Source organism: Dermacentor silvarum, chromosome 3, assembly GCF_013339745.2.
Source record: "Dermacentor silvarum isolate Dsil-2018 chromosome 3, BIME_Dsil_1.4, whole genome shotgun sequence".
Taxonomy (NCBI): domain Eukaryota; kingdom Metazoa; phylum Arthropoda; class Arachnida; order Ixodida; family Ixodidae; genus Dermacentor; species Dermacentor silvarum.
The window spans coordinates 156,350,997-156,375,076 of NC_051156.1; the positions used below are offsets into that span (position 1 = coordinate 156,350,997).

The window sequence follows — 24,080 nt, forward strand, 5'->3', positions numbered from 1 at the left end:
ACGGGCGTTCTGGGTCGCCCAGTTTGGTCGTCGAGGGCGGAGCTCCGCAAAGCCTCACGCAACCTCGACGAGGGTTCGTGGTTGTGTTAATGTATGTGTACATGCTGGGGCACTCCCACAGCACATGCGGAAGCATAGCCGGTGAGTGCCACACACCGGCAGTTGGTTGTACTGTAGACTTCAGGAATATAAGGTGGAGGCGGGCGAGTGAAGGGTACGTATTTTTTTGTAGCAGACGCAGGGTGGTAGCCTGCGCCCAGCTGAATTTGGGGTGAGGTGGGGGGAAAGATCGGCACAGCATGCGTTTAGTTTTATAACCTGATGATAGATGAATAGTCAGAGTAAATTACTGTTACTGTCTAATTCTGACAGACTCGAGTGTAATGCATACGTTCTAGATCACTGTAGTTTTCATACTAATTCCATACTACGCATTCCTATTCGAATTTTGGCCTGTCTTAAGCCTACCGAGTCTTAATAATCAAAAGGTAGAAATTGCTTCTTGGGATGTAGCCGAGGCCATGGTAGATGTGATTAGTAATGCGCTATATGTGAGTAGGCTGACTGGGATTATACATGAAGTGCGCCAACGTACCTACGTAATGCCATGGTGGGAATTACGGAGCCCTTTATTGTAAATATATTGAAGTCATCTGAGAGTGTCTCTGGTAAAAAGTTAGAAGTTTATTATATGAGGACTGATTAGCCTTCTGTTAAGCTGTTAGGAAAAAAGCCATGTACGAAGTGCTATTGTGTTTAAAATTACAACGTTATCAGCGCTTCCAAAGAAAATGACTGTACAAGTCCATTTTTTCTCGGGCGTTCATGTCACCTAGGTACCACCGCGCCTGACCCAGACCTTTGGTTTTAAAATCTGCCCCGATGACGTAAGTTACGTTGCGGAAAAAAAATAAATACCCTTTATAAAGAATGAACCATAACAGCTTCCCGACAAAGCGCAGTACGTTGCCGCAAGTCGTCATTTGTGATAACGATAAGAGCGACAGCCCGTCGTAAAAATGACTTGTCACTCCCCGGTTTTTTCTTTTTTGCTCAAGGATGCAACTAACCCGTACAAGGTAATCCCTCCCTTCGCATGATGCTTGCGACCTTTCTGGTTCTGGACAAGCGCGTTGTTTTTGTATTTTCAGGCGCTTGGCATCGAAAGGCTTAAACCTTTAAACAGCGAAAGGCTGTCACAGTCGCTTCGGTAGCTGCACGGAAAGCGCGGACAATCAGTCTACTTTCAGCACATGCGCTCTCAACCAAGACATATTTGCGAGAAAGGGGCTCCTATATTACCATAGCGAGAAATGTATCCACAAATTACACCTCATTATCCCGATGTGTTTATGAGCCGCACTCTGGCCTGTATTCCGTTATGACAAAAAATATAGTTTTGTGCAGTGTCAGTAGCCTAACATAAAACAGCAAATTGAAGTCATCACATCACTATCATATATCATAAATTGAAAGAAAAAAACTGAAACTGTACTTCATAATACTCGCACTGCAAACTTTATGCATGTGATTCATTTCAATTTCCTATCTGTTCCAGGGTAGAAATATGCTGTTCAGTTGGTAAACACGATTATTTTGCAAAATTTGCTAAAATTTTTTGCCTCTAACATATGTTCCTATTGGTCATGCACATTTCTATCTATCAAATATATGGTCGAAACATCAGAAATTCGAATTGTGAATCATTTAAAAGTTAAACTGGCTTCTCCACATAGGGGAAGCCGTAGGAATTTGAGAATGTAATATACACCATCATTTGTTTGCATAATCTTCCTGGCTATAGGCATGTAATGAAAAGCTCAAATGTATTACACGGCTTTGTCTTTTCGCAGCAATTTCATTCACTGCATTTATAAAGCAATGTACGTTTTTTTTATTTTAGCGCGTGAGTCTAAAAACACATAGCAACTTATTTACCAAAGCAATATAAGTTTCAAAAGCTTGTTAATTAGGTTGTCATTTGAGCAAATAAAACGAGAGACTTTCATGCACAGACAAAATAAGCGGCTAAGAGGAACAACTGACTAGTTATTTCAGAAGAATAACTGAGTTTAGCTACGTAGTGTTAAACTATGTAGCTTTAAATAATGCGCATATTTTATACATCACCGGATAGGGGTCATTGGAGATCGCTGGGCGAGGCCTTCGTCCTGCCATGGACGTAAATATAGTCTGATGATGATGATGAAACATTGCCGGAGGTGACCACCTCTCATCCAAGAAATATTTTTTACAGTTTAATAATTTATTTATTTGCGCCGTCAGCACTCGAAGGCATTACGGAAGGAAGTGGGTTGAGCAGGCTAAACAAATAATGCAATGATTAAAAGTAAGTTTCTAATCATGTAATTTTAGCTGGTGGTACGTGGAAAAAGTTCAGTGCGCACGACGAAGGCAGCTTTACAATTATACCATATTACCTGACCTTACAAAGAATTTAAAAGAACATAGTAAGTAATTACAAATTCAGATTACAACGTACGGTAGTTGATGTTGCATGAAACTTGCGTTTATTTGTACTCTTTATGATTTCTTTGGGGAGGCGATACCATTCAAGGGCTGTGTGAGGCCAGAAAGAGCTGAAGGAAGTTAATGTGACTAAATCTGATACGTATTTTCTACAGCTGATAAATACGATGCCATATATATGGTGACGGAGATACAGTCGTACGCGGATATATCAAGCCAACTTATAACGAATTATTCTGTATGTCGAACAGCTGTAAAATCCCCTTGAAAATTCCATGCAAATGTATCGGGCTGGTGCACGCGTATAAAGAACGTTCGTTCACCAGCACATTCGATATATCGAACGCGGCGCCACGCAGAAGACCTCATAGTGCACTCCTTTGTACACTTTGAGGTATTCTGGCACCTGGAGGTGGAGAAGAGATAGTGCAGTCAGTTGAGCCCCGTCAGGCTGTTCAGCTAGCCCTCATGCTACCTCGGACGTCAACATTCCTTCTATCCGATTTTGGAGGCGTCGTAGTGTGGTTGAGTGCCTATTCACGAGTTTATTTTCCGCAAGCGATGGCCGCTACAAGTGTAAAGAAAGAATCAGCTTGGACTTTTCAATGAAGTTGAAAGTGAACCAGCATTTTTTTTTTGCGGGTAAATAAAGTGTGCTTGCTTTTTTTCCCCCATGTTGCGTGCAGTAAGTTAGCGGCTCTCAGATGCACTAACCGGTAAGCCGCCGCTTACCTGAGGGCCTATTATTTTATATACCGAATTACCTATATAACGAACTTCTTGTGATCCCCTTCAGATTCGATATATCCGGGTTCGACTGTATCAGTTTACGGGTTACAAATTCAACTTTAGCTTTATTGGGGTTAGAGTAGCTATTCGATCATAAGTTGAACATATAAAACGAGTGGAGTAATTTGAGTTCTAATTAGGTAATAAATACAATGGAATTTCACACATTGGATGTATACTCAAATTTTGTTCCTATTAGTGTTTTCTATAGTAGCATGAGAGGGATGGTGGCATTATAAGTGTACAGGAGCCATAACCCAACGTTCGATCCGCAGTGTTACTAATGTCGATATGCCAGGTAAGATTAGCGGTAACAGGTTGACCAGGTAGATTAGCGGTACTATGAACACGTGAATACTTTTATGAATATACAGGCTGTAACTCCATGTTGTTAAGTAAGTAATACCCTGTCACACGGCGTTGGAAGGCCTTCCAACCAATAGTCAGTTGACTCAAAGGTCAAGTTCGAGCTGCTGCACGTGCGGTTTCGAAGGCCGCCGAGTCAATAGTCTATCGAGTCAACGGAGCACCCTACAACTCTATTGAAATCTGGATGGCCTTTGAGCAACGGAAGCGGAAACAGCGCGAACATGCCGTCTCCTTCACAGTGTGCTCGTACTCACGGTTAGAAAGAACAATCCAACCAAATTCTCTAAAAATACTATACATGATGTTTATTAATTATTCAATAAACTATTTTCGCCACTTCATATTTGCGAACTGCACATACTCTCGACAACACGCGACGTGCTTGTGTTCATTCCTTCTTCCATGTTGTCTAGTACACTCTCCCTCTACTCCATGTGTTGCCGGATTCCGTCATATCACCGCCATTTCGCAACATAAAATAAATAAAGCGTTTTTAATTGGTTTTAATGTTCTTTAACTTTTAGTTACATGAAAACGAAAATAAAAGATCCGCAGTGCCACACAATTTTGCGAGAAAAGCCTGAACCACTCAACGGCTTTCAAAGTGCCGTGTAGCAGCGCGACACAACTCCTTCGAGTCGATAGAGTTGTGGCGTTTCGAAGGCCGTCGACTGGAAGGCCTTCCAAATGTACCTGTGTGACACAGGTATAAGTCGAAGAGTTTTGTTTTGAATGGGAGTTGCTCATGATGTTGCTGCTACACGTCTGGTGTGTCGCAAGGCTCCATGTTGGGGCCGATTCCTTTCCACTTTTTTAATGCGAAAGCATTATATGCCCCATTACGCGAAAACCCGTAGTTGTAGTCGGCGGCGTGACCGAATGACGCTACCAAAAATGGCCGACGGCAAAGACTAAAAACGCGTAAAAATGGTCGAATTGATGACAAATTTAGCAGCCAGGTTCATGTAAACAAAGTAAACTAATCCCTTTGAAAAGAAAATAGGTAAATTTTGATGTGGGCGGGAATCGAAACCAGCCTGCGGGGCGCGGAGGAGACCAGACTTTGTCCCCTACGACCGGATAAACTCATCCTAGCCAACTCATCCTAGCTCGACTCGCAACTCCCGCTCCACCGCTACTCCGAATTCCGTCGCTGCCGAGAAATGTATGCAGCCATCTACGCCTCAAGCTCTGGCGAGGAGCCGGCCCCGGCCGCCCCAACTCTGCCCTACGCCACCCCAAGCTACCCATCAACGATCATAAAATCATCCTCCGTCCCCGTGGCGACCTCAACCTTCGGACCGTGAACGGCGTTGCGCTTCGCGATTGGATTCTTCAAGCAGCCCGCCTCGGACACCCAGAGGCCAAGCCAGACGCCGTAATCATCAACACCCTCCAACACGTCGTCCTCATCAACACTCCGAACCACAAACGCCGACACCACTACCTCGAACAAGACTTTTCGAACAATACTGGGTGCCCAAGCACCTCTACTACTCGTCTGTACTATATAGGTGCTACATCTGAAAGAGCCTGAAACCGTAGCCATCTCCTGAAACAGCCCTCCAACCGTACCAAGCCTATGGCCTGATCCCACTCCTGGACCGGACTCAGGCAACCCCCACTTCCGTCCCCCAAAAACCACCTGCACAGGAACCCGGCCGCCACCCACTGAGGTGAGCTGGGCAGACGTAGTTTGCCAGGACTCCGCCAACCCCCTCTAGAAAAATGTTGCTGTCCGCGCACAGCTCGCCTCCCTCCACAACACCAACCAACGCCTTCAGTCGCAGCTGCATGCCTTCCTGCAGGTCCTCACCCCTACCCCGGCGACAATGAGCTCGGCCGCTCATAAACTCCCTACCCTACTACCTTCTCCTCCTACTCGCGGTCAGCCGGCCAAGAAGAGGGCTGCAACTCCCACTACCTCCACGGCCACACCAACATCGGCCGCGGCAACCCCAGGCCCTATCCCACAATTCGAACAACTCGTGTAGGCCAAAATTCAGGCCGTGGTTGCAGACGGCCATCCAAGCCTTCACCCAACAATTCTCCAACCTCACTAGCCGTCTAGACGAATTTGCTCGCCAAATTGACGAGCGATTTAAGGAGCAAGATGCCCTCCACGCAACAGCCTGTGCTGCCGCGCGGCCTAAAAAGAAGGCCAAGCTCCACACCCTCTCCACTTCTCCTCTGCAAACTAGACCCTTTAGCTGTGGCACCAAATGTGTATTTATATAAAAACGTTGCGAGACGAGAAGGTGGTAAAGACTTCCGACGCTGCTCGACGAGTTTCCCGTTCTGATCTCGTAGAAAATCTCCGAGCCGCCCCCAGAGGCCTGGCAACAGTCACCAACGGCCGCGCGCGTTCGGTGCGAACGCGAGGCAAACGGCGACGGCGTCGAAAACAGTACTGCGCGTTGCGGGTGCTGCTGCATCTCCAAGTTTATACAGCTGATAAAACTACTATACTGACTCCGTATAGCTCTCTACTAAGTTGCTATCGCCATTGGTGCTTCGCCTTTCGGATGTCTCCTTGCCTGACCCCTTGTATTTATGTCCAATTGAACGCCGCGGAGCGCTCCTTCGAGTTACGAACTCGTGGGCAAGCAAGTGCGTTCAGACGTTTAGCACGTTTCATTTGGCCTCAGCCGAAGCGCCGTTAGTACGCAGGGGTGAACTTGCACGGAGGCGGAACGTGCGGAAAAAACATTTCACCAAGCAGCGTTGTACACGTTCCTCTAAAACAGGAACGAAAGCTCGTTCGTCGTTCCTTCCCAATCTTGGAACGAATTTCCGTTACAAGTTCCATTAATGCGAATGGAACGCGTTCCAGTTACATTTCTAACATTGTAACGTGTCGTTACATTAACGTTACCTTTGATTTTTTAAAATTAAAATGTGGTGTCGGATAATCTTGCGACGAAATAAAGTGTGCAATTTAAATCTCACATCAAACTAAGTATATTATAAGAATTTGAACATTGCCGGCGGCACATTATCTGGAGATAAAAAGAATCCAAAGCAACGCTCCTAGAAGAATTTTTTTCAAGCAGCACCGGACATACTCCAGACATGTTTAACTGCCACTTTGGTGCTCGTCTATTACAAGTGCAACACATACGGCGCTTTCCACTTCGGTCTTCAAATGCGCAGTCAGGATACTGCGCTTCAGATCTGTAAATAGAAAGTTACTCGCATGCACCAATAGCCTCCTGAGACCTGGACACAACAACGGGACATAATCGCTCTTCACGGTAGTTTTATTGCCTACTGTTATGTCATGAACGTGAAAAACAATTTTTTAAATTTCAATAGTGTAGCACCACTGTAGGATGACGTGACAGCGGCCGTACGAGCCGTGCCGTCGTCCCTACTCAAAATGGCGAAGGTGGTGAGCCGAGCGGCGGCTGCGACGACCAGCGTGGCTAGCTTCTAGAACGACACTGCGCGTGCCGAGCTTGCGCCTCGAGCACGCGCTGTGCTTCTTAATTTTTCACTTCTTTGACAGCCGGCGCTAAGGCACCGGCTGAGAGCGCCGACCAAAGGGCCCCGTGTTGCGGCGTCGGTGGGCGCTATAATACCACGGAAAGATGCCAAAAAGCTCCACCTCCATGTACGTGAAAAAAATGACTATCTCCATCATCTCCTAATGTAAGCTGTGGTAAAAACTGCATTTCGTTGTTTGAACGCTGAGATGAAGATGGAACTACGTGTAGTACATTGCCATATTGCTGCCTCGTCCAGTATTTCCACGAAATCTCGATGACTTCGAAATACGCCTCGAAGTCTTTCGGCCGTGTGGGACGACACAGAGGTCTAGACCAATTTATTGTCAAATTTCTCAGAAGCGGATGACAAGAATATGAGTAAACCACTTCTTTACAGTAGTTACACATGCACCGTTCTTCACACCCAGAGTGAATATTTTGCGTAATCACTTCCGAGTGAATTTCGAAAACAAAAGTGGAAGACAATGTGCAATGTATTGTACAAGGGGCCTCAGGAGGATATAATTGAATGTCTGCACAAGAAACCGCACCGAAAGGAACAATACTTAGGCGTTTAATGAATGCTGATCCAATATTACAGTATGAGCGGAAAAAGAAACGTCCAGAATAGATGTTCTTAATTTAAGTAAAGACCCTTGTTTGAACTCGGCAAGAGTTACATCTCGATGTTAGTGTCCGACAGGCCGCCATGGCGGAAAGAAACTACAGAAGGGAGCGTCACGTGGCAATCTTGAAGCCTAGTCATTAAAAAAAAATATAATGCAGAACTCGGGAAAAAAATGCACTATAGTCACGTGACAGACAAGCGGTAGTTCTTTGCGCCTTGCATGACGTGCTGCATACGTGCGTGCGTCGGTGCGCCTGTTTAGTGCCGTGGAACGTTTACAGAAGGAACGCCGTTCCCTCTGCCGTCCCTTTGTAAAAATAACGAGTTACCGTTACAGTTTCACCGAGCCTTAAAGGAATGGTGGCATTCCTCCGTTCCTCCCAAAAGGAACTAGTTCCTGAAACGCCGTTCCGTACAAAACTGCACCAAAGGGAATATATCGCTTTCGCATAGCCACACGTAAGCAGTTTGAAATGTCTCTGGCGAATTTCTTTTTTTTTAACAGCGAAGCTGTTTAAGCCAGCCGTAATTTGTGGTGCGTATCAAGAAACTACCAAAAAAAAGAAATTAATAAACATTCTTGCAGAGGTGGGTTTGAGGCCGCGTACCTCCGGTCCCAAGCGAGCGTCGGAACCACTAGCTATACAGCCACGCTGCCAGACATGCATTTATGCGAACCATATGATTGCGTTCGAGCGTCGTCGTATTCCTCCACAGCTGGCCGCGTTTGTACGCTCGTGCTCTGCGAGGTGAGAGGTTTGTACGCTCGTGCTCTGCGAGGTGAAGCGAGAGAGAGAGAGAGAGAGAGAGAGAGAGACGCATTCACGGAGCGGGTCTCCTCGAACGCGGTGTCGGTGTTGCAATCTGCGCTGTGCAACGCGCAGTGTCGGCCGTAAGTCCGAGACGCGCGAAAAGAAATTATCGTCTACATGAGTAATAAGATGAAAAGTTCGCGCGCACTTCCGGAAAGTGCTGGGCTACGATCACACAGCTTCGCTGTTTCAAGCGTTGCGCGGCCGAGTGCAAGGTTTTTATTAGCAATATGTGTGATATTATTGAACCGGGATACAATTTTTGTGGATGATTGTGTACTGTATGCAAGGGCATCTAATGAGTCATTGTTTTATTGGCGGCCGACTCGAAGCGCGTATAAAAATAGTCTGTCACTAATAGCATGGCCCTAAACATATATAATTATGTAGACATTAGCTTCACTACAAAAATGTTACAAAATCAGATATAAGTATTTGTTAAGTGGCCAGTTGAAATAAAAAAATAATTCACCTGTGAAATATTTAGGTCTTATGCTGTCAGAGAATGGCTCTTGGTCATAACATCTCAATACCGTAGTTAGAAATGCCGGGCATGCCCTTCACTTGCAACAAAGTTTAAAACACATAAGTATTAACGTAAAAGAGCAGCGTAAAAAACAAATTTTACCAATGTTGGTGTAGGCATGCCCTGTGTTGAATGCAGTTTCTGATGTGCATATCAATGCAGCATTGGGTGAACGTTAAAGAACCCCAGGTGGACTAAAGTAATCCGGAGTCCCCCACCATGGCGTGCCTCATAATCAGATTGTGGTTTTGGTACGCAAAGCCCAACAATAAATTTTTGCATATTAATGCTCTAGAAAAAGTCCAATTCGTCGCGACACTGTTCGACCTGGGATATACAACCACTTTCTAAGTGTAAGAGGAAAAAATAACTTGACTGGATCCTTTTGCTTGAACAGGGAAGCAGGTTACGTCTTAAATTGTTTTACTCAATCTTTCGTAATCATATTGACACGTATACATGTTTATCTTTCACCGGTGACCGCTTTTCACCGGCTAAAAATGTTAAACGTTATCGCTAGGCACAGGACGCGCCTGCATGTATGGGAAGTTTCTCGAACGTTATCGATGCTTCTATCCGTTCTCTTTTGTCACCGACGCTCATGTAATCTGATTTTATGAGAGACGCGAATTATCTAGATCTTTCTGGAAGAGATGCGGGTACCAGTAAAGTCCCTATATAAGACTTTAGGTACCAGGGGTTATTCTGGGGCCTTCGATGACTCATGTATAAAAGCCGACGCGTTTCGCCGCTGATCAGATTTCGACGATCGCCGACTGTGTTCACCGCTTTCGTTGTGCTTTGAGTGTAGCTTGCTTTTGTGGGCACATGTTCGCCCAATAAAGAATCAGTTTCGTCATACACAGTTTTACGACTGTTTACTTCAGCGTCACTACTACGTGACAGCATGGGATTCTGCTGATCAGTCTATCTGAAGTAGAGCACTGCACGGGCCGGTTTTTTAGGTCCGGGCCTGGCCCGAGCCCGAAAGTACCATTCTTTGGCCGGCGCGGTTCTGTTCCACCCATTAGCCCTTTTGCCTTTACGAAGCTAGCTCGCGTTCTCGATTATTGTGGAGATACTGTCATGTGATCAACGGCCGCCGGGCGGTCTTCAAGCTGCATCATAGCAAGTTTTTGCCCTGCATCCCTTCTTTATGGTTACTTGATAATTTAACTGCGAGAGAAATAAACATTTCATTACTAGCCGAACACCCACAGATTATTATGTGAATATTTGGTATGAAAACAAACCATGCAATGGACAGTTAGGAAAATAGGGAAGGATCAGGCTGGCAACAACCACAGGGAGTAGGAGAACCCCGGCTTACATTTAGGGGTGAAGTACAATGTAAAAAAGCACATCGGTTGATCACCATGCTCGTGCTTTAAAGTGTGCGGCAACATACTATAGCGGAGGCATAGGTGAACACTACCATACACGCCGCCACCCTCCATTTAATCTCACTTTTTAATCTCATATATTCATTCGGATGTACCTACAGTGATAGAACTCGAGCCACTAATTTTGGCGCGAATGTAAATTTAGATACGCTGGTTACTGGTTTTCAGAAATACGATAATAGACGGCCACTAGAAGCTTTTTTTTTCATTAAACAGAAATTGTTGACCCACAAGGCTAAAGCTCATCATATTTTCACGCGGAACATGCCATTCTTATTGCTTTATTCGACTTCATTATAATGATGTCAATTTTTCAATCGACAATTTAGGCACCCTTGTTTAGAAATATATGCAAATTTAGACTCTGTCTAATTGTGTTTCAGTACAGTGCATCTACAACGTAGGCTTCCCTTGTTTTTTTTTTCTCCGCCAGATTAAAGTATGATCTGCTTGCTTATACACGTAAATTCGCAGATAACGCACCTAGTGCTACAAAAACATATACAAGGCTGAGAACACGAGGGTCGCGCCACTTAACGAGTGGAAATAGCATTCATAATAAAAATTAACGAGGCAATAAAGTGCTTTGCATTTCTATTTGTTTTTCATATTCCCCTCAGCAATGTTGATAAATTTTGCAGCATCCGCGTAGTCTTAAAGCATTTGTCCAGGAACAATATACACTTGAAAGTCTCAGTTTAATTAGTTGGGCTAATTGTGAATTAACCTACGGCAGAATATTCAACTCGCTTGAAAATATAACGAAGAAAATTAATGGAAACCAGTAGTAAGTTGCCCTGTGCCTTAAGACACAAAAAAGTTGCAAATTAACTTTTCAGAATTTGTTTGCTACAATTTTATCAATGTACTCTAAGTACTTCTTGAAAACTTCTTAAATTTTTGTTTTTCCGTTAAAATGATCATGCCGAAAATCTAGATAATTTTGTGCAGCAACAAAATATTGCAGTCGACTCTGCCTCTAGGCACGTCTTCCGCTCTTGAAAAATCTAACGAGCTCTATCGAAACTCATCTCATTCATTCCCGTTAAGGATAGCTCGGATACCTGACACAGTCTAATGAATGTTTTTGCAGCGAGTCTCGCATCAATCCAATAATTTTCAATTTCTTTAGCGCGACTGCAATGCATATATATTTCTAACTCTTTGTCAGGTTGATTCAAATCTGTGATGTCTAGCAACTCATGAAGTGTGCCTTTCGCCGCTATTCCCACCCACCCAAATGTGTTTCTCCTGGTCGATAGGCGGCGCCGCTGTCGAAATCATACCGCTACCTCCATCAAACTTCGGGTCGTCCGTCACATGCCTGAGCACGATCACCTCTAGGAATTCGAGGTGTTAATAGGCTGGCAACAATGTGGACAAGAGTTCGTTAGTGTCGCGAAGACAAAAGAATTCCTGCAGAAACCATGTTAAGATGATTATCGAAGTTAATGCGATTAGCATTTACACAATCTAGCGAACAAGAAGCGACACACCGTGTTAGCTGAGACATCTTTGTTTAGAATCCGTAGTGTTTCTCCTCATTTTCAAGTGATTCGGCTATATGCGGCCATACACTGTCTCCTTGATTGACCCGATTTGTTATGACCATCGCTCGCCAATGTTACCTCACGATGGTAGAACAAGGACCGCAGGCCGACGGTGCATGCAGTGACGACGATGGAATTACGAGGTAGGAATGATGTCGATAGAACGACGAGGGCATATAAGGACGACTGCATGACGACGATGAGAGGATTCTGAAGTGACGGCGATAAAGAATTGCGACGGAATACAATGCCATGACACCGGCGTTCTAATCTCGATTGACTGACAATAATAGCACAATACTGGCGGAATGAAATAGAAATTATGCTGATGGAACGGAAGGTGGTATGACGACCAACGCATTTAGTAATTTTTAGCCAACCAGACACGCTTCTGAATAACATACCAGCCTGCTCCCTTTCTTTTCTCCTATTCCTTCCCAAGACGCTTTGTAAACATATCCTCTGCCGTTGAGCTCAGTAAGCCAGTGCTCTAGCTCATTAGCTCACGATCACACGTTTACAAACGTATCTTGCCAACAAGTATATTATTCAAGCTCGAACTTAGGGGGAACATTGAGCTTGGGGGCTCCTATCGAAATACATGGGAAATCGGAAGTAGTTTCTCAGAGCAACTAATGCACCAAATTTGATGACTTATGATGAATTTAGAAAAAAAAGTTGAAGTGTAGTGATTGCCGAAAGGGATTCCTGCATTTTACATGTATTTGATAATCCGGCATCGAAGATAGGCCCGAGCTAAAGCTTCCTCCTAAACAATGGATCACGCCAGTTTTATAGGAAACCCATGAAACAGAACCCTGACGTATACGCAAGACCGTGGCCACAGTGGTGTACAAATAAAAAGTCTGCTCAAGGAAAAAAACATATATTCATCGGAAGCTTCGCGGGAGCCGTTATCTCGATCAGACATCTCTCCAGAATGCGGACGAGCTTTCTGGCGAAGTGTCTAGCAAAACCGTCGATTCATTGTCAGTAGAGCAAGTAGCTGGCCGTCTTCGAGATAACGCTGATACACAAGCGCGCTCGTTTCCAAGCACCGAGGTGAAGCCACAGCTTCAGGGTGTGTTTCTTTTTATTGCGTTTTCTTTAGTTGTGCGTCATAGCATACGTCATAGCGGGAATTTCGAATTCTTTAAGGTCGATACGCCACGTGGTGGAGAAAAAAGAAAACTGTACGAAATGTCCCTAATTCCTGGTATTGAAGTTTACAGTAGTCATTGGCCACCTCCAGTTCGCTCCGGCCTTGATGTAGAGCCACGGCACGGAATGGGTGGCTTTGTTGTGGACTCGTCTGCAGACTTCGTACTACCCGCCAGGTCTTAGATAAAGGCTGTCTTGGGTCCAGAGAGCCGCAGAACGTCCGCCACCGCTGCCTGTCCGCTACAATGTGGCAAGAAAAGTGCTCGCGACTGCGCTTGAAGAAGTTCAAGATGATTCAGTGACAAAAGGCAATTAGTGCCTGACAGAAGTTCCTGACCCCGCACAGAGGCAGCAGTATAGCGCATATAAAACTACGCATTTGCTACAATTTTAATCATTCAGCAAATGATACTAATAGTGCGGGGGTGGAGGAGGGTATGGGGAAAGCGCGGGCCAAGTAAGGATTTGCGACGCTTCTAACTGGACCAGGAACATAAACATTTTGACAGACATCGCTTTTACCATGCCCACCCATCCCATTTCCACGAAATATAAACAATTTGTAACCGGCACCTATGTCAGGACAATGGGAAAAAACTGATAGTGGCCGTATCACACGTTCTTAAGGTTGATTAAGACATTTTTTTTACAAAAGCTGCGTTTGATCCAACTCATTTGCCTTCGCACAGAGATTTTCATAGCGTTGCACCCAGTTTCGCTAAATTTGATCTCGGTGACACTTGAAGTTCGGCCAGGGCAACGCGAGAAATTCTGCTGCGTTCGTTAGACATACTGCATGACTCTCCAGAGCGCTTGCATACGTAATTTATTACCACAGCTCTAATCGCCCGTCACTTTGAAATTTGCCTACGTATCACCTATTACCTCGGGCTTAATGTCACCAAACATAAAGAAGCTACATCATTTAGTCAACTGAGGACACCAGGCGAACCCAATATACGTATCACGTATGCAACTCCCCCAAAAAACGATGGTTCATGATTATCCGTAACGCTCATAAATAAGCAAGAAACGTTAAAACTTCGCGACCCATTGGACTTAAGCTGCATGCGGCCATTCGTTCTAACTATAAAGTTTGTGAAATGTAGAGTTCTCTTGAAAATGTCGGTAATGTAGCTGATAACGGCAGATTTACACTTTTGAACGCTTGCTTAAGATTTTAAAAATATTTTGATCAACACACGTCTAACATGGCACACAAACTTTGCGTAACGTTCCCATTGTGTTCGCAAAAGTTGACGACGATTGTAATTGTAATTATGCCAGTGCTGCAGTGTTAGTTCTACGCCGGTCGTAAAATACACTGATAACGCTCTGGAACACTTGGATCCGCAGTCTATTGTAATAAGGCGAATTTGACCCACCTATTCGGAACGTTGCCTACGTATTACTCATACCGTCCCCGTAATTTTCCCCGAATATGAACCAGGCGCCTTCTTTGGTTCACCGAAGGCATCGGAGAAACAAACAAACAAAAATGGGGAGAAAACGAGTCTTTTCGAGAATGACCCCAGAGACAACCACTGCCAGAATGGCTGGTCACCAACTTGCCCAACTGTGGACATTCCCGAATGCCTTTTCACCAACGTATCTCAGATAAGTGATGCTTGCACAATAAAATTCTACAAGCCTCTATATATATATATATATATATATATATATATTCAATAGTTCCGGTATATGATAATACAACTGTATGCCGCAAGGTAGGCTATCGCAGGTCGCGGAAGACCATACTAATTGGCCCCCCCCCCCCCACCCGCCCTCCTCGCCATTAGGTGAAATAACGCGAGCTAATTTTGTGTTTTCAAATAGGATTAGGTGATCCCAAAAAACTGTGCATGTTGCCAGAAGCACACGTTGAAAATCTGTTCTAGCGGGAACTGCCCAGTGCCAGCATTCTCCACCATTCCAGCGTGTATGCCGCACGCCATACACGCTGCCCCGTCCGTCGTCTGCTACAGCTGTTCGCGGCGAAGCAGGAAAGACAACTCTCGCTATCCGAACAGGCGATACGTAATAAATAAAAGCCGTGCTAACGCGGGTAATGCATTCGGAAGGCAATTTGGCCTCAGCTATTTTGTTGGATATGCCAGCGTGCAGCCGGAAGCACCCGCTTTCCAAAAGGGGAGGGGGAGGGGCGAATGGCATACCCCTTCTGTCAGTGAGGAGGAAAGTGCCCCTCCCCCCCCCCCGCTTCCGGTAAGCACGCCCATGTGCCCTGCTCGTAGGTGATCTTGGCAAGCGAGTGTCATAGAAAAGTGGGCTGATACCGAAAACAGTGTATGTCGCATGCAGTGGAAGCAACGAGTCTCAAAATGATCATTACATATTTTTAATAAAAGCCACTTCGGCAATACGGTGGGTCGTTATATTGATGGATTGCTAACCGCATTACCTTCGACGATATTGTGAGATGGGTTCTGCCGCAATGTTTTTCACTGAGAAACTGCGCAAAGGAGCACTGTCGGGAAAAGCTTACGATAGTGCGGTTTGCGAACAGCGTCATGATCTTTTGGAAGCAGTGTCTTGCTCGGAGAGTTACCACCACTTTTGCGTATCGGGTATGTTTCTAGTCATTTCATGGGCCGATTCCGAAGCTAGTGCAGCCGAAAAATGTGGGTCGATATGGGCTACTTTGTATGTGGGTATGGGCTCCTGGGTCCACTGGTCGCCGTTATGTTCTGTATATATTTTTAATGAATAAATAAATAAAAGTGTCTCTAGGCTGGATTCAAACAGAGGGCCTGTCGCACACGAGCCGTAGCTATGCCACGGACGCTTTTACCCAGTATTGCATATGCCTCAAAATCAGACTGTAGTTATGGCGCGTAAAACCCCAAAAACTATTTATAAAAGGCAACACGTCATCATACGTCATAATGTGGGTCCATCCTGAAGAGAGTGCAGTTTAGAAATGCGGGTCCGCGCAGCAGATAGTGCAGTAATAATGTGAAGCAGTCCGACGCTCCTAATTCCCTTTACGCGAGGTGTAGCGCGATGAACTGCCGTGTGCAATGACACCGCCCCATTCTGTATGTATTTTTTAAATCTCCGGGCACTTGTGGTTATGTTAAATTTGAGGGCAGTCGCATAATAATGCATCCTCAATATTTAATATTCTTCGAAATTTCAACCTAAGCACGACGTCTCGGGGTCCAATCCCGGCCGCGGCGGCCACATTTCGATGGGGGTGAAATGCAAAAACAAAATGCGTGCCGCGTGAATGGGGGTCACGTTAAAGATTCCCTCATGGTCAAAATTAATCCGGAGTCCCTCACTACGGTCTGCCTCATAATCAAATTGTGGTTTTGTCACGTAAAACCCCAGAATGCAACTCAATGAATTTCAACCCTCAATCCAGCCATTATCGAAACCGACGACATTAGGAGCCCGGAAAAGGTTGTCCAGGTCAAATATCAGACGGAAACGCCACGTGGAGAAGTGCGTGACGAAATTTGAATGATGGCATGTTGGGGCAAATACTGACATGGCCCGTCGCGGCAGTTGTTGGTCGGGCAAAACGTGCCGTGTCCGTATCTGCGGCGATTGGGTCGCGAAGATTCAGTGTCAAACTTTGTCACGCTTTTTGTCACGAGGTGTTTCCCTCGCGTGTGATATGGTAGCGGGGCTGAATTTTCTCAGATGCGGGCGCGCTCGGCTTTGATATTGCCAGGATTGAGCGTTGAAACCTGATAATGAATATTTCGAATCAGACCGTATTCCTGACAAAGGATGCCTCCTCGCCTAGTAATTTCTATGCAAGAATGCCACACTCGCTAAGTTCATAGCATCTTTATAAAAATCTGTATAATCTAATAGAAGGCGCCCTGCATATATTGTCACATTGTAGTGATGGTGAGAGAGACAATATCTCTGAAATATGCGTTATGAATCTAACTTATTATCGGGAGACCTTGTTCCCAGAAGACAAGCACACTCTGATCACAGCAATAAGGCATTCTGGAATGAGGACGCCTCTCCAAAGCTCCATTTACACAATAAAGATGTTTATTCTCTCCCTCACACAGCGATAGGGGCAAGCCTACGTGTCGGTTGTCGAACCTAAACTCATGCGTCAAGTCGCTCTTCTATTCATACATCTATCACTAGTATTGGACTGTACATTGGGCATTGTATGTGTATTGTTCATTCAAATATGTACAACACTATTCGCGTCCCTACAACGGTGTACTTAGATTTAGGTGCACGTGAAAGAACCCCAGGTGGTCCAAATTTCCGGAGTCCCCCACTAAGGCGTGCCTCATAATCAGAATGTGGTTTTGGCACGCGAAACCCCATAATTTAATTTTAATTCGCGTCCCTTTAACAGTCTGACTAGACAACTCTCTTTCGCTATTGAATAGCCCCAACATTCACGAAACGATCCCAGTGACATCTCAATTTTGCAAAAACCGTTAGCGTAATTAAACTCCGTTCTCCTGAAAATACGCTCTGTACGGTAGCAGCCTTCCTAGAATCTCCGCCGCGCAGAACTGCATTGATGCAAGCAACCATTACGTCATTTATTCAATCAGCTTAGTTTACTTGAACCTATTTACCTTGCGCGAAAGCGGCTTATGGTAAGTCGGCTTTTTCAAGGCTTTGTTGTCCCTCAGTGCATACGACCACGCTAATAGACAATGAAGTTAAGAAAAGCTTTGGGGAAAATTAACTGTTTGTTTGAGTGAAATGCGGAAATCACAAAGGAAAGGTGTATAAACGTACACTCCCCCTCTACCCCCCCCCCTCAAAAAAAAATATATAACGCCTCAGGTGAAATATGATGTGTATTGGGTGCGCTCTTGCAGCAACTTCTTTTTTATTTTATTTTTTATTTTGTGAGTAGTGGCTCTGGTTAACAATTCCAGATCAAGATCTGATATACACACAGACGCCCAAGAAGTTAGGCAGGATAATGGCCGCCGCGGTGGTTTAATAGGTATATAGGGCATCCCACGCGGAAAGCGGAGGGGGTCGGTATACGGTTCCCAACTGCGGCAAGTTGTTTTGTTTGTCTACTTTACTTTCCCCATTCATTGATCATTTCTACATTTTAAATAAGTAAACAGTTATTTTTCATGGTACCATCTTTGTAGTCATTGTATATTCGCTGCACGTTCCTGTATTGAACAAATAGATTAGGATTTTTTCGACTTTCTAATTATATTTCTCGGCCATTGCATAGCAAAGGTCTCGACTTCGGTCGCATTCAGTACCGTCCACGTAATCGATCAATCCAAGGACGTGTCGAAAGCTTTCAGTGCTTGGCTGGGCACAAAATGAACATTGAATGCCAATAAATGTTAGGCGAACCCAAACTTGAGGCTTGTGCGCTTGTTTCACAAGTTCACATTTTAGCATTAGTGATTGAACGTGGAACGCTGAAACTGAGCCCGAGTTTTTGGCGGAATTCCAGTCACATACTATGATTTCGATGAAACCTGCCTAGCAAATTTGTGAAATGTCATTGGTTGAAACAGGTTATACAAAACCAGCATTTAATCGATGAAATGTCGGTCAACAAAGCGGCGTTTTTGGCATTGCCCTCTTACGAAATAAGACAATCCGCGAAACAGCACTAGTTTATTCTTTTGATCGTTAAGTTTAAACGTTGTATCAAGACTTACAGTTATTGAACATTCACGACTATACTAAACTCGCTCGCTGAAATAAAAATTCTGCGTGATTTCTGGCACGTGAAGCTTCAATTTCTTTAAATCTTAGTTTGTTGAAATCAAGCATCAAGAATCCAGGAATCTCTCTGCAGTTTCTAGCAAACATTTCCGCCTCAATCTCCATCTCTGTCGCTGTCACGCTCAAGATTTTGAAATTTTGCTGGAACATTTCGCAGCCGATCAATGTCAAAGCAGGCGTCCTCTGGCCTCTCTCTCCGCTTCAACGCCGGCTCGCGGAGAAACTGCCTGAATACACACTGGAGCGATGGATGCCAGTATTTTTCCCGTCATTTCCGCTTTCACAGCAGCTTTGAAACGCTGACGTTCGCGCTCGTCTGCCTCGTCCGCAAGCGAGCTGAACGAGCTGCTCAAACACGAAATATATTCGGCACAGACCGATCGCTTTTGGACTGTCATTAGCATGAAAAAAAAAGTGCGAAATTTAAAAGTGAGTTTCCATGGACACGAGTGTTCCAGGTAGCATACCCTTGCACGCAGCGTGAACGGCACGCGATTCGGGGAATTATTTTATATTTTTTTATGGACATCATCCTACCTGCGTGTCAAGGCCGAGTTTCACCATGAATACGGCCTTCGTTACGATATAAGCAACGTCGTATCTGTTGTTTCGCTTCAGTCTTCGCTTGGCCGTTATCAGTGGCTCTTCTGATCTAAAGTAATCGTTGGCGTTTAGGTCCACGCCAGTCGCCATGTTGCTGGTGCCCACGGTCTTATGCATCTTCTTCGCAGTTGCTTTCGCCGAAGACTGCAGCAAAATTGAAGTCGGTAAGCATAAAGCTTTTAGCCATCTAAATCATCTGTATGTAGTCCATGATGATCCGGGGACATAAACTGAACCAACAAGAGGTTAATACAAAGGGGATTCTATCAACTACTCCGCATGTTGACCAGGTTCTGTAACATCTGCATTATGTACGCTAGGGGGCTTGAGTTTTTTAGGAAATTCACGGCAATTTATGCTGCTGCGCCTTTGAGGCTATCAAGTAGCCTCGAGCGAAAGGGGTAAGAAGCACTGTTGTACATTCCTATACTCATTGTTGTCAGTCTTCTTAACACGCAGCTAAAGAAAGGGTAGTTACATCTCCCTATTATTTATTGCCATATTTCAATGAGTCGGGTCGGAAGGATGCTAAGCATCTAGCGCGAATTGTTTCAATAATTGTTGTGCATTAGTTTCTTCGCTTTATGCAAGTTTACACTACGTTCATTCCCCGCCTCTGATAAAACTGTGAGGGTGATCCTGACCATGTGTCCACCTTCAATGATTCGATGTTCCACGACAGCCTGCGACAGCATTTCTTTCCTTAATTCTGTGTGCGTGCATTCCACCTTACACGTATTTCTACTGATTATATAGTTGCTCCCGTGAGCCCTATATTTCTAACCGTTTGATGATGTCTAATGATGCTAATTGCTCTCATTTATGGTACACATTTTGACGGCCCGTATTTCATTTTCTAACTACTGTATAAATTGTTTCTTTTCTGTTGCATATTGCATTTGTTTCTCGTTCTTCTAATTCACTGTAAACCATCTTACTAAATGTATTGAACAGGCCTGTAAGGTATGTTAAATAAGCAAGGAAAGTGTGTTTCTATAGACGTAATTTCGTGTGCCTCTTCTAAGTCGTTGTGTCAGACCCAATTCAGTCTTACTGCAGTCTCTTCATTAGGCTGTGCTTTTCTGAAGTGCTCACAAGAAATACTGTGTGAGCCTGATAGTACTAACTTTCTTCTCTTCAATTTCAAGAGCGAGATGCAATAACTAGTTAGACCCCTGCATTCATGAATGCCAGTAAGATTATTGCGTTATGTCCATCGTTTCTATGATAACATTTCTTACATAGGAAGCCTGCGTGTATTATGAGAAATTAAAATAATTAGTTTATATGCAGTGAAACCTTGTTATTTCTCATTATTTGTTTGTAGGATTCTGTTTATAAGCCTCAAAGCTCCACGGTGTATTGCAAAACGCAAGTTCTTACATACATACATACATACATACATACATACATACATACATACATACATGCATGCATGCATGCATGCATGCATACATACATACATACATACATACATACTTACATACATACATACATACATACATACATACATACATACATACATACATACATACATACATACATACATACATACATACATACATACATACATACATACATACATACATACATACATACATACATACATACATACATACATACGCACGCACGCACGCACGCACGCACGCACACATACACACACACACACACACACAATGCCACGCTCCGAAATGCCTGTTCACAGTTAATATGTCATTGCACATACCTGAATGCGTGTGTGACTGAGGTCGTACTATCCTTGCAGATGATGCAACGATGAAAGAAGCTGGAGAAGTAGCCACGCAGCTGATGAAAGAATGCGTCCACCTCCTCGACAAGTACCCCGCACCTCTCAGCACAATCGCTGACGTGTGTTTACTTTACCACTCTGAAGCACGGCGAGAAAAAAACGTGTCAGCTACGTAATCACGGCCACCTAAGCGCTCTGGTGTTACCGTAAAAACGTTGACAGTATACATTTCACAGCCGGCATGGTCAGTGTGTGACCTCCGTTGCGAAATTAGAACGTAATCATGCGAACAAGTTATAATTTCTTGACTCAGAATGTTTTCTTAAAGCGTTTTTTTATTTGCTTCGATATTGCGCACACTTACACTCCAATGCAGCAGATACTACCGTTAAATCTTGAAATGGCGAAGATCTTAATCACAACCATCAGGTGAACCTTGTAACATTTGCAGGATGCACTTCTGGAAGGACATGCATGTGACTTACCCTAGAGCTTGGTATGAAAAAACCCTTTGTTAGAGTAAAAGATAAGTAACGATGCTACGTTGTTGCTGCCCTTCTTGGTAACCGTTCTTGCCGGAAGCCACAATACTGTACCTAAACATCATTATATTCGAATAATTACGATATCCTAAGAATATCTTAAAGGCTATCAATCTCCGTGCTTTCAATCTCTCGAGGCCAAAGGTGAACCATGAAAATAAAGACGACCGCCAACCACCATGTATTTGTCTCCAACAGGGAATGAAGATGCTGTGCAACGACTACGCTGACTGTCATGACAAGCACGAATCTCTGACATCGGTACGAACGCACTTCCTCCAACAGTTTGTGCAAGCGACGCGTATAGAACTGGCCCTCAGCTACAACATTTAATGAATGTTTACTTGCCCACGTGCTTCTCCACATTGAAGCGAACTTAGCAAATGTGCAGAACAACAAACAATGAATCATTTTTTATCTACGGGTCCACAAACATGGTGAACCCGGTCGATTGAGCATTTGTTGTCCTATAACTGCCAAATATCTTCTTAGTACACGGCTTGAGCTCAGACACTCAAACTTTCAAGTTATGTTAGCTGTATTTAAATATTGTTTCTGACAGGTAAAGATAACTTAAAGAAATTGGATCTGTCAATGCTACTTGAATGTGAAACTTAGCTCATGAACCAGGTTCTCTGAATTATGCGAGTTACACTTCCTCTGGCCGCTGCTGTTTCTTCGTTCTTGCTTTTCTTTTCTTTTTTTTCTAAATCTGGCGACACTCTGCATGCAGAAGCCAGACGAATACAGGAAGGAGCTCATCAAGTGTGTCCAGCCACATTTCATGAAGTTCTACGTAAGTAACGCAGGCTGTTTGCGCTACACATAATGTGATGTTGCTCTCCGTGGGAAAAAATCATAGGACCTGACTGCTTGGCGCGGTCAGAAATATCGAAAGGACAATTAGTGACGTGGTGTCGGAGATGTTTATAAGAATTACTCATTACCTAAGCTAATGTGCTTCTGCTATAAATATCTTGTATTGCTGTAGCTTTATCACACACACATAGGTTAAAGTGTAGTAGACATTCTTATCAGCGCTATTGAGCCTGGCAGTCTCACTGAAAACATTGGCACTGGCAGTGAGACTGCCAGGCCCAGTTTCAGTGAACACTTCAAAATTTTTCTTAAAGGTTGCTTGTGGCAGATAGCACAATTCTATTTCATGAGCTGGTCTACTGGAAGAGGCGCTGACACTACTTGCATAAAAAATTGAAATGCATAATCGACTAATTAACCTCAAATGACTAAGTATGTTTTTAACAAATTACCTTATGGTCCATATTGCAATTTACAAATTGTGGCCGTGGAGTTCGCAAGGCGGATCTACTTGGAACGAATTCTCAGGATGACACCAGATTCTATATATTAATTCCCGAACTTTGCGGAGAAATGAATTGGCGTTCAAGTTACTTTTGTGCTTCAATGCATTAAACGACCTTTTTGTTCAGAAAATAACTGGAACGCCAATCCATTTCTCCGCAAAGTTCTGGAATTAATATCTCGAAACTGGTGTCATCCTGAGAATTCGTTCCAAGTCGATTGGCCTTGCAAACTGCTTGGCTATAATTTGTAAATTACAATATGGGCCATCATGTCATTAGCTAAAACTTAATTAGTGACGATTTGCTAATTAGTCGATTATGCATTTCAATGTCTTGTGCAAGTAGTGCCCCCCCCCCCCCCTTCGAGTAGACCAGCTCATGAACTAGAACTGTGCTATCTGCCACAGGCAACATGAAAAAAATTTTTAAAGTGTTCGCTGAAACAGCCGGTATATTTGCAAACATGCAAACGACATATTCAAGCTCACTTTCAGCAAAAGGTTTAAAGGGGCCCTGAACCACTTTTATTGCGATAGCAATTGTGTGGACACTCCAAGCGGATTTCGGCCATCGCCGTCGTCGTCGGTATAAAGTCCAAGGGCGATAAAATAGTCGCCGCGCGCCGTATGATCTATGTGCGAGGGGGCACATACAGCGCGCGAGGGATGCGCGCGTTCACGGAGAGCGAACGCACGGCGGAGAGCAAACGCAACGTCTCCGTCGCGCGAAAGGCCGTGGGGGGATGAAAGCGAGGAAGGGGGGGGGGGCGCCGTTGTACTCCGGAACCAACGACGCAAATAGCGACCCCGCGCAAGGGGATCTGGCAATTTAATCTCGCGCGTGAAAGGAGGAAAGTGGGACGGCAGCGCGGGAGGGAAGTGGTGTGGCTTCTACTCTGCCAGTAGCTGCGCACTTGTATGTACTTT

The 24,080-nt window shown here is 44.4% G+C and overlaps 1 protein-coding gene across 2 annotated transcripts in view; it reads left to right on the forward strand.

Moving 5' to 3' along the window:
• The window catches only part of LOC119444073 (uncharacterized), a 31,809-nt gene that overhangs the window by 2,080 nt on the left and 5,649 nt on the right, over window positions 1-24,080 (forward strand). Inside the window, exons 2-5 of one of the 2 annotated variants that reach the window (XM_037708575.2) lie at window positions 19,610-19,701; window positions 21,303-21,406; window positions 22,028-22,090; window positions 22,563-22,625. In XM_037708575.2, the coding sequence (XP_037564503.1) occupies window positions 19,626-19,701; window positions 21,303-21,406; window positions 22,028-22,090; window positions 22,563-22,625 (306 nt within the window). In that variant the 5' untranslated portion in view covers window positions 19,610-19,625. The remainder of the gene's footprint in view (window positions 1-19,609; window positions 19,702-21,302; window positions 21,407-22,027; window positions 22,091-22,562; window positions 22,626-24,080) is intronic. The other variant, XM_049665047.1, reaches the window with a different exon arrangement.